At 37.4% G+C, this 11,909-nt stretch overlaps 1 protein-coding gene across 1 annotated transcript in view; it reads right to left on the bottom strand.

Moving 5' to 3' along the window:
* Nucleotides 1-9,193: 9,193 nt before the first annotated feature.
* Nucleotides 9,194-11,909, bottom strand: part of prkdc (protein kinase, DNA-activated, catalytic subunit) — a 44,620-nt gene continuing 41,904 nt past the window's right edge. The window contains exons 81-86 of the mRNA XM_044339362.1: nt 11,807-11,887; nt 11,619-11,690; nt 11,333-11,534; nt 10,786-10,974; nt 10,172-10,311; nt 9,194-9,789 (exon numbers count right to left, since the gene is read on the bottom strand). Coding sequence (XP_044195297.1) covers nt 9,585-9,789; nt 10,172-10,311; nt 10,786-10,974; nt 11,333-11,534; nt 11,619-11,690; nt 11,807-11,887 — 889 coding nt within the window. The 3' untranslated portion in view covers nt 9,194-9,584. The remainder of the gene's footprint in view (nt 9,790-10,171; nt 10,312-10,785; nt 10,975-11,332; nt 11,535-11,618; nt 11,691-11,806; nt 11,888-11,909) is intronic.

Below are 11,909 nucleotides of genomic sequence, written 5' to 3'. Positions count from 1 at the left end.
TGTGTGTGTCTGTTTTTTTTTAAGTCAGGTAACAGTTCAGAAGTGTTCACATTAAATTGGGTCAAGATTGCACTGTTGACAATATCATAAAAGCTGGATGACAAAAGGGATTTGTTGCTAAGGGTGCTTGTTCAAGTCTACATCACACCATATGTCTATTATAATACATTTATAATATATTTAAAAGCAATTATTACAACACACCAGCTAATTATACAGTTTCAGTGTTTAACTTATATAAGTCATTCAGATATTACATATTTTATACATAAAATAATTACAAAATTCTAGACACAACAATGATGTTAAAGACTTCCAGAGTGAAACAGGGTTTGGGTTTGACAGTGTGAGGGTACTCAGTGTTAGCAGGGACACCAGTTGCACTACCAGAATTAGTTATATGGTGTAATTTATTTCCTCTTTATATGTTGATTGAGTTAACACAGTTGCGTTGGGCCTTAAGAAATTACAAAATGAGTTAACAAATTGCAGAGAGTCCTCATTTTTAGGACAAATTGCAGCTCTGGTCTGTGGTTCCAGGAACCAGTAAGTGCTTCATCAGTTCTGCTTTTCTTTTTCTTTTTTTTTCTTTTTTTTTGCAGCCACTGTTTCCTGTCTTACATCAATCAGGTCAACATCTAACAGTTCAAAGGTAACACCTGTTCTGCTTTTTGGCTCAACTTTGTGTAAGTACTTTACATTTGAAGACTTGAGTATAACAAGGAAAAAAGCCTCTAAGTTTGTACTACGAGCATTATGGGGACACAAATTAAGTATTAACTTAAACTTGAACACTTTTCTTTTTAATGTTAAAAGTTTGATTTGTTGAAAACACTTGTGAGGCTCTGTTGTTGATGCAGTTCATGAGTTATATTCATTCATTGATATTATTCATTGATATTACCCACCAGGACTCAAGACTCAAGGGGAACACATACACATGCACGCACACACAGAGACACACAGTTTTCTCTTACATATGTGCACAACACCTTACAACACCTCCCTTATTTCCTTTTTTATTTTCAAATTGCCATTTCATGATATCCATTTGTCCTTTCTTTCAGTTTATTTATCAATCTCATGTTTGATCCTCTTTCATTTGCCTCCATACTCAAACATATTCACACACCTCTCACTCTCACACATACCAGAAGGACTTCTTCACTAAAACACATACACTTGTGGATCCTTGCTCTAAAGTCAAATGTCAGCACAATGGCAAATGTGTTGTAGTATCAGGCATAGCAATGTGTGAGTGCCAGTACTCGTTCTATGGTGAGAAGTGTGGAAAGAGTTTAGAGGAGTACAAGAAAAGCCTGCTGAAGGAACCTGAAGAGTATATTGCAAAGGGTTTTGCGGTTCTCTGTGCAAAGACGAAGACGATTCATTTTTTAAATGTTTTTGTAAATGCTATCAGCACAGCAGCAATGCACGCATTAATAGTTTGTTTGTCAGGTAAAATGATGACCATGTTCACCATCTCAGTACATGAATAAAGATAAAGTATTAGAGCAAATGGTAACAAAACAATTAGACTATTCAATTCTAAAATATATTAATATTGGCTGCTTTTATTGATGTGATGATGTACTTAACCCTCTGTGTGACCTACGTTGATGTCCTTATCTGTTGTCCAGAATAATCTTGTATAGACTTCAGTAACGTTGAGATTCTTTACAGCTTTGAGCTTTTGAGCTTTGAGCAGCTAATAAAATCTGAATTCAAATAAACTTGTTTTTTTTTTGCTTCTTTAAAATAAAGGGTTTAATATTCACTGCAATGAAAGTAAACAGTGGAATTGAATATGTCTCACTGACATACATGAACATTTTATAAGTTGTAAATGCTAGTTCAAATATTTTACTTATCGAGTGTGGACAGGTGTCAGAATGTGATACAGAGTATTTCCACTGCAATGGAGAAGATGCTTGACTTATTAATACAATGCAGCCTCTTTGGAAGAAGAAGCTGTGTTTGAAACGGGATGTTTTGGTGGACATAGATCTATAACGCCTCCTGTGGGGCATCAGTTGGAACATGTGGTAAGCAGGGTGAGAGGGGTCAGAGATTATTTTATTTGCCTTTTTTCATAGTGTGTTTGATATATAGTGATTCAACTGATGGGAGGGGTTTGCCAATGATCTTGGATGCTTTTTTAACTCGGCGAAACCAGGGACAGTTGTAACACGTTTTGCAATTTTCCCGATAAATCAGAAACCATTTACACTGGAACTGTCCATTTACTATATTATAAACTTCAAACGTGTCAGCTACTATGTAGAAATGTTGATATGCTACTATTACAAGGGTTGAAACGTAGATATTCAACGTTTCTGTAGTTTGCAGAAACGTACAATGCCAACGTTTTATTTTGGCGACCAGGCTTGTTATTTTCCTTATTTGTTTTCAGTTTCCCTCCTGACAGTCAGTTTGGAGGTGTGTTTGGCTCGTTTGGGGAACTTGGTGTCATCTGGAGGGATTTTCTCACTTGAAGCGGTGACAGTGGGGGTTTAACTGACAGAATAATAAACATAACCATAAAACAAACCGTCCTGTGTGGAGTGTGTATGTTGCTGACACAGAAGTATCACCAACCAGACCCCACCTGGTATGAAATTTATAATGACATGATATGAAACACCTCTATTATTGATGGTCATTATCAAAGTCAAACTCCATGTAGGAAGAAAGAGCTGGCAGCAGTAGCTTTCTGTGTGGACACCGCAGGCGTAGGAAAATGTACATTATTTGAAGGTAAATGTTTACATTTAAAAGAGGCAAACAGTAAAAATGTGAAAGAAAATTGAATAGTAGGTTATCATTTTATAAATCTTTTGTATATATGTTACAAATGTTTTCAAACTAAGGAGTCAATGTTTGTTATCAACTGAATGTGATGTAATGTCATTGTCATTTTGGGGATACATGTTGGTGAAGAAATCCTACTCCTAGGCTAGTTGAACTCTTGAACCTGTTTCTATCTGAGGGTTGCTTGCTGACCTCTGGGGTTAGCTAGAGATATCTTTGTCTTAAGCCTACTGTTTTAGAGACCATGCTTGTTTGTAAGAAGGTGTAATGGTTTGTGGAAGTGTCCATTTAGGGACCAGACTGTTTTTAGCTTTGCTTCTGGAGAGGTATAAAGCTGTCAAGTTTGAGTTCACAATCTTTAGGGAAAGGGCTTTCTCTCCAAAAATACAAGATGATTGTATTTTTGTTTGTGTTTGGACATTTGTATAATTGTTACTGATGGTGTGATGGATTGTACAGTGTTTACAACTGCTTCAACAAGTAACAATGTTTAATGCTTTCTTTATGTCTCCATGTGCCTCTTTCTTGAGAGAAAATTTCCACAACAAAGGCAAAATGCAAAAACTACAACTACTACTAGTAATATATACATTCTAAATCTTATCTGCTAATTGTCTATTTATAGTTCAGTAAAGACGTTTTTGTCAATCCAAAGGCTCAGTCTGTAATCCAGAGTAACCTAAAGTGCTGTTCCATCACAAAATACAAAACACAGCATTGGAAACTATCACTCTCAAATACACTGATATGTCTTTTAGTACAGACAGTTGAATCTGACAAGATAAACTCTTGTGGTGGCAGTTTCTGTCATAAAATATTCACAGTTATCTCTACACACACAGTTTGCTATTGTATTCTCTACTGACAGTACAGTTGGACTCCTTTTCCTATGTCTACACACCTGCACAGTCCGTCATTGTCCTTTCAACAGACAGATGCTCCTGGCCTGTCATCTCTGCAAAGTAGTTAGACCCATACATCAGATCAAAGAACATCACCAAAGTTTAAGTTGAACAGTATCAGAATAAGTATAACATATTATATGTAATTATACATATTGTATTTTTCCATTACATTCTTCAATTGGCATTTCTATTAGTGGCCTTGGTATTGTGCATGATGGCTCACTGGCACATCTAAAGGGGACACAGCCATTATTAACATCATAAGCTGTGTTTTTTTCTGCTATTAAGAGTCAAAATGTCTGCAGTGAGGACAGTCTGTGTAAACAGAAAATAAATTGTATAGAGTTAAAAAAGCTTTTACATTTAAACTTTTTTTGTTTGCTTTTCTATTTTCAACTTGCCATTTCATGTTATCAATTTGTCCTTTCCTTCAATTTATTTACATTCTCATGTTTTATCTGGTGGCTCTAACTCAAAGTGTTACATGACTGACTGTACGCATTACTGCACAAGTACAAGAAAGCTTCCCTCTTCACATGCTCAGCTGTTCAGTGCTATTACATCAGGTACAACAGACAAAGTTAATGGCACAATATGTAGAAACATAATTAGTATCATTTTTGTATCAAAAATTAGAAACACCAATTTTAACTAGTTTTTGGACATTTTAATTGGCAGTGTCTATATAAACTGAAGACCATTATAGGCTGTGCTGTACTGATATCATACCACACAGTTTCACTGTAAACTCAACTCTAGTTTACCGTAATCAAAATATTAAGCAGCTAAACTGAACCATCAGACACCGTTTACACACGATCAACAGGTGACACTCCTTTCATAGTGAAGGAATGTCATCTCTCATGAATTCTATCAGACAGTAGATAATGAAATAGGTTCTTTTAATACAGAAAACGTTATTTTTTCACCTTATTGTTTCCAACTAAGCAACCTAGATGGTGTCAGGTCACCACTGTTCTTTTGTTTTTACTCTACAAGGTAAAGCCACCCCTCTTCAACGCTATCGAGCCAAAAATGGATACAAATTGCCTATCTATCGAGTGGGCGGGCCTGGTAAGCTTTTTATAAAGCTGACCAGACATGAAAACCCTACTCACTGACCATACCAAGGACTGAACTCTGCAGCGACCAAGCATCCATACCACGGGCAGATCATCTCTGCAAGCCTCCTCCTTCCAGGTCTGCTGTCTCTGCACAATTTATGTCTGTTAACCAATAACATGGATTGCTAAGGATGACTTATAGTATTAATTTCAGAGTCACCAGTATAAGGTTGATTATTATTGACAAATTCAATGTATATTGTCAAAATGTTGAGTGTTAGAGTGGTGTCTACATGTGAGAATAGTATACTCATAGGTGCCTGAAGAATGGAGCATGTGGAGCAAATACATCCCCATTATTCAATTAGGGGGAACAAAGTTATGGTTTTGCTACCCCACTTTTTGTCTTTCTAAAAATAAACTTATCATACAGTCACTGCTGTCAGGTAATTATATTTAAGCATCTTATATCAATGATCATTTAATTATTTTCAGCAACTGACAAAAAGAAGTAATAAAAAAATAACACATTTTGGACCCTTTGAGTTGGTTCAGTTGAACCTGTCGTTGATCGATCGGGTCAGACTGACAGCGCTGTGAGAGACACACAGACAGACAGAGTGGAGCTTTTCTTCACAGTGTTTAAGTGTCTGAATGAACAAACGGCCAAATGTTCAGTGGGGGAAAGTGACTTATTTAGACTTCTATGGACTACTTTGCTTTAGTTTCAGTTTTAGTCAGACTTTGGATGGAATTATTTTTAAATACGAGGACGCATCACTCAGTGTACTGATCTCTCATCTAGCTGCTCCGCGCTGTGCTTTCATTGTTATGATTATTCTCTCATTTTCTCATACAGGGTAAATGAGAGCTGCAAGTTCACTCTAAGGGTTGCTCCCCCATTTTAAAACATAACCAGGCTCCCATGAGTATACTGTTTTTTTTACTATGGAGATATTTTCCCATGGTTGGAGAAGCACAATGCAAAGCTTAGATATTGGTGCAACAAATAGAGTAGTTCATCTATTGTTAGCTTCTGTTAAAGTTCCTTTCTCTGTTGCAGCAGATTTTACAGCAGGATTTTAATAACCATACCAGTGTTTTTACATGTTTTGTCTAATTGGTGCTCCAATATGCTGGTGGGAAGCTCTAACATTTAAAATTATGTCAAACAGCAGGGGTTTTAGTTCAAGAAGCTGCCGAATTCACATAATCCTATATACAGTATGACTGTTCCTGCTTGTCCCTACTTTCCCACAATGTACCTCATTGTACATTACTGTTAAGATAGCCACCTTTCAAGTTAACCGATGTTGGAGCATCCCACCAGCACATAATCACACAACTATTGTCAACCACATAAATAAAGATCAGCCTCATCAATATCACAATTAGGAGTAGAAGTATAGCTGAATAGAGAAGGAATATAGATAGAATGGTGAAATTATTCACTGTATTTACTGCGGATTAAAGGACACGTTCACAATTTTTCAAGTCTGTCCTGAAACAATAGTCAGGTGCCCAAATTGACGTGTTTTTTCTTGTCATAATCATTCCTCCTGTTCATACTGACCATTAGAAGATCCCTTCATAATATACTTACAATGTAAATGATGGGAGACAAAATCCATAGTCCTCCTTCTGTGCAAAAATGTATTTAAAAGTTCATCTGAAGCTAATATGAAGCGTCCAAATTAGTCAAATCAAGTAGATATCTTTCAATGTTATGGCCTTTTTAGTGCTCAACAGGAAAACAGTCTGTTGAGACATAAAGAGAGAATTTTTTACGACAAAGACTGTAAATGTGGAAGATATCCATTTTATTTGACTAACTCAGACGACTGAAGCCTCACATTATCTTCAGATAAACTTCTAAATACATTTTTGCTCAAAACAAGGACTGTGGATTTTGTCCCCAATCACTTCCATTGTAAGCAGTGTTAATTTAATGTTAATATGGACATATTGGATTTGAAAACCTGTCCTTTAAGAGCCTTTCCTTAGCTGTTCTAAACTGTGTGTGTTTGTATTGTTAGTCATGTGGTCTCCAGGCCTTCTGCTCCTGCTGTTGGGATCCATCTGCCTCCTCGTATTGAGCGTTCCGACAGGCTCTCTGACGAGCAGTGATACTAAGGAAGAGCAATCGGAGGAAAAAGTGCCTAAACTCAAGGCCGTTGTTAGCATGATGAAGCACATGGGCAAATGGGTGAAGGAAAATCCGAAGATGTTGGGAAAGCTTGGTGCCTCAGTTTTGGAAGACTTTCAAATGAACACCCTTTCAAAAGGACTCAATTACATAATGGCGATACCGTCAGAAGGACAGGAGGACATAGATGCTATCAAAAGTGGAGTCAAATCTCTTGATATTAAGCTTGACACCTTTGGTGCAGAAATGAAGTGGAACGCCGGGGCAGGTGGAGCGTACCAAACGACAATAATCAACATAAAGAAAACCTGGGTTAAATACGATGAGCTAAGGTGTAGTTCTCAAGAAACTGGCGCAAAAAAGAAGGAACTCGAGGACATGTTTTTCACATTTTACAGCCAGTATGCAGACAGCACTTCACTCTTGTACCAACTGTTGACAGCTAAACCAGATTCTATCACAAAAAACCTTGGAGACGTTCTGGCTGATAAATTAAGATGTCATGAAAAAGATATCACAACCCAATTTTTGTATTTAAATAAACTCATATGCAAGAGTAATATCCTCAATGATAAGTACTATGAATTCAAGGGTGCAGACACAAAAGCCAGAGTTAAAATTGATCAAGAGATGGCGTCCCAGTCTGCCTCAGCTTTGGTCCAATCGCACCATAGATGCATATCTGACAGTGATACTTACATAGAGAGGGATGTTTTTGAGCAAATTGATGACACCAAAACAAAAGAAGAAATAGCAAAGACTGTCAGCGATTTTTTGACAAAAACATATGACAAGTATCAGTGGATGGTTTTTGCATTTACTACCATAAACACAAAGGGTAGGCCAAATGTGCTAAGGACACATGTTTATTCAGGGTTTACTGAGGTAGAGAAAGGATCAATCACAGTGGCTGTAGCCAAGCAGGTGAAAGGGACTTACACCAAGGCTGACGATGTTAAAAAAGCTATTAAAAAATGCTTATCCAAGCATAAAATCTGCATAGATATACCAACTTATTTAAACCAATGTGATAAAATTTTTGGAAAAAGTTTGTCTCAGACATTCACAGCAGTGCATGCCTTTAAACTGAAGGATCACACTACCACCAGTGCTGTGGAGGAAGAACCAGATGATGAGGACCCTGAGATCCTCCCAGAAACCCCTGACAACCTCCTCAATACTGAGTCATCTAAAATCCCAAACGTCCTTACAGGAGACTGTGGTAAAAAGCCTGCAAAACTTGCCGGGAAGTATATTGTCTTCATTAAAAGTGATGAAGAGATAACGGGTGTGGATCCTTGCTCTAAAGTCAAATGTGAGAACACTGGCGAATGTGTTGTAGTATCAGGCATAGCAATGTGTAAGTGCAAGTACCCGTTCTATGGTGAGAAGTGTGAGAACAGCTTAGAGGAGTACAAGAAAAGCCTGCTGAAGGAACTTGAAGGAGGGCAAAATGCAGGTGGTTTTTGCAATTCTCTGCGCTTAGGCGATTAATTTTTATAATGTTTTGGTAAATGCTATCAGCACAGCAGCAATGCACACATTAACAGTTTGTCAGGTGAAATGATGACCACGTTCACCATCTCAATACATGAATAAAGTTAAGGATAAGGATTAGAGAAAATGGTAACATAAAACAATTAGACTTTTCATTTCTAAAATATAACAAATATATTGACTGCTTTTATTGATGTGATGATGTACTTAACCCTACATTGATGTCATTTTCTGTTGTCTGTCCAGAATTATCTTGTATAGACTTAAAAAATGTTGACATTCTGTTTTGAGCTTTGAGCAGCTAATAAAATCTGAATTCAAATAAACTTGTTTTTTGCTTCTTTAAAATAAAGGGTTTAATATTCACTGCAATGAAAGTAAACAGTGGAGTTGAATATGTCTCATTGACATACATGAACATTTTATAAGTTGTAAATGCTAGTGCAAATATTTTACTTATTGTGTGGGCAGGTGACAGAATGTGATACAGAGTATTTCCACTGCAATAGAGAAGATACTTGAGTTATTAATACAATACAGCCTCTTTGGAATCCAGTGGACATGAATCCAAGCTGATCACAGCCTCTGTTCCAGTGAAGGGTCTCTGGACTGGTTTTTGAAAGAAAAGGAGGGAAAACACTGGATGGATGATAGGACTTTAAACAGCACTGGTACACTGCATTAAAGAAATCTGATTATGGACCTTTCAATGTACCTCTGCTTTTCCTTTCTTTCAGTTCATATATGAAATAATTGGTGTAAGATCGCAGTATTGATCAGCTGCAAAAAACTTTGCACTTTTTTATTTCATACATCAGCCTCTCAAGCACTTCTTAACCGTTTAACATACTTTTATTTTAAATTGAAGTTACAAAACATTAATAAATGGCTGTAAACATTTCCATCAAATAGAGTCAAAGTGCAAGAAATAGCCCACATCATGATTGTGCTCACACTGTTTCCACTTACAGTGTTATAATTCTCACATTTCCAGACTTAAATTTCTTAACTTTAGTTTTCTGGTCTGCAGTATGAGATAATATGATGAGCACAATAAATGAATTATTTGAAGATTCTAGACATCATGCCTGTTGACCTATGATAAGATTTCTTTCCCATTATTGTGAATGACTGTTCAGAAATGTTCCACCAATCAAAGAATCAGTACCAAGGTTCCCAGCCACTCCAAACTCTGCCAAGCACGTTGGGGTCTGTGGCCTGGTCAAGCAGACAGTCCACCTGCTTCTCCACTGACAAGCCTGCAGGGGGAAGCCTGGCACGGACGTTGTGCTCCTCAGTTCCCAAAGCCACGGACTGCATCCCTGAGAAGGCAGCTTCCTTCTCAAAGCCCAGCTTCAGCTCCTCACTGACAAAATAAACCAACATCTAATCACCCACAAGCAGGATTCAAGGTTCAAATGTCTTTTTCATGAGAAAAATACAAAACAACAAAAACTGAACACGGTGTCAAAGGTACTATTTACTGTAGAGCCGTTATATTAGGTTGCGTTACTTGAACCAGATGTTACTTTCATTATTTCCATTCATCATACATATAAAGTGTTATCATCTATAGTTAAGTATTAGGGCTTTCCACAGACAACCACTGTACCATTGTGTGATTGTATGATACTGTAAATTATACAATCTAAGCATTTTTTTTTTACCACAGCAGACATCAACAGTATAAGCTCTGAGCTAATCTTTAAAAAAAAAAACATTAGCCATTTTACAATGTAATGATGTACCTGGTTATAGCTGCTGGATTTACTCCTTCAAGTTTTCGTCTGGCAAAGTTCACCTTCTGTAGGGGATACCAGTTGATTTCTTTGGTGTTTACGTTCTCAGTCCAGGTGCCTCCCTTCTTCAATTGTTTCAGCTCAAAGTTCTGTATAAAAGCAATGATAAACTCCATTTGTACTGCAGTTTGAAAATATATTTAAGTGCACAGAGTTAAAAACAGCAATCCCAACAAAGACTGAACATAATATCCTTCACAAATGTACTATTTATTGCAGTATTATTCATTTGTATTGCATGATATTGTCCAGGTGTTGATGTTAACAGGAAACTATTTTGATAATAGAATAATCCTTTTCATTATTTTTTGCAAAAATGCAGAAAATTTGCAGGATCTACGGCTTTTCTCTGTTATACAAGACAGTAAACTGAATATATTTGTAATCGAAGACATCATCGTTGACTCTGAGAGACTGCAGCCAGCATTTTTCCCTATTTTGCTCTTCCCAATTTAATTGATTCAATCTGTCTGGCAAAATTAACAGAAATGATCTATAGTTCACTTAACAGATCAGATATTCTATATTTAGTGGGAACCTTGTCGCAATAGTGTGATGGTTACCTTCCAGTCCAGCGAGGGCTCCTTTACAAACACATCCATAGTGTTCAGCAAAAGGTCCGGCTCAGCCCTGTAAGCTCGGAGGGAGTGGACCATGACACTCTGGATCAAACCCGACTCTTTCAAGGGTTGCATTAGATTCACAAACTGTCGGGTCAGTCGGAAAGGCATGAGCTCAGGCACTGCGAGGAACTAGGAAGAAGAAGATGGCAGGGAGAGGGAATTAATTATACAGGGGCATGGTTGATTTTACGTTACGTTCACACCGGAGCCAATTTCATCAACACTGCATGGCTGTGTTTTGGCAGTGCTGAATGATGTTGACAGAACTTCTTAGAGTTTCTCTTTCTCATATGATGTGAATGTTGGTTTTAACTAATTTGAGACTTTCACACTCCTAAGAGTCAAATAGTATCATATTCATTTGATTTTTTTTGGGGGGGGGGGGTAATACTCTAAATTCCTAGTAAAACTTAAATGTGATTTAAAACAGCTGCTCTTAGTTAAAATACCTTCTCTTCCACCCCTCAATGATACAAACATAATTTACCTGTGTGGCTGAACCAAATGCATGACCAAAGTCAATGCCAATCATGCCTCCTGTTTCCATGTTGATCATGAAGTTGGAGAGATGGCGGTCTCCAATACCTAGAATCCAATGGCTCACACACAGTAAAGCATGGGAGCTGATGAAGTGAGAGCGCAAGGATAGAAAGGCCTCGGGACTGTTGCACATCTTCAGAAAAGCTCTCCTACAAATTGAAAACGAGGAAAAAATGTTAAACTGCAAATGTTAACCTTCATGAGCAGTTTTGTAATACAGAGATTAAACTTACTTTAGGAGATCACTGGGCACATGCTGCAGCACCTTCTGGAAGTTGCTGACGGTATCGGCGCGTTTTGCTTTCCTGGTGAGGAACAAACATGTTGTAGCTAATGGCTGAATAGTAAATTACTCAATCAGTCATAAATACTAGCTGGATCAAGCAATTTATGAACAAAAATGAACATTCAGGAGACCTACTGGTAAGCCCAAGCGTATTGTACGATAGGTGACACTTTTGAATTGAAGCTGGAGAGCCATTTACTGTAGACTTCAGTGGACCTTAAAAAGAAGAAATCACCAA

The sequence above is a fragment of the Thunnus albacares genome, chromosome 21 (assembly GCF_914725855.1).
Source record: "Thunnus albacares chromosome 21, fThuAlb1.1, whole genome shotgun sequence".
Taxonomy (NCBI): domain Eukaryota; kingdom Metazoa; phylum Chordata; class Actinopteri; order Scombriformes; family Scombridae; genus Thunnus; species Thunnus albacares.
The sequence above is the reverse complement of the archived record's forward strand: the minus strand, read 5'-3'. Positions and strand labels throughout refer to the sequence as shown.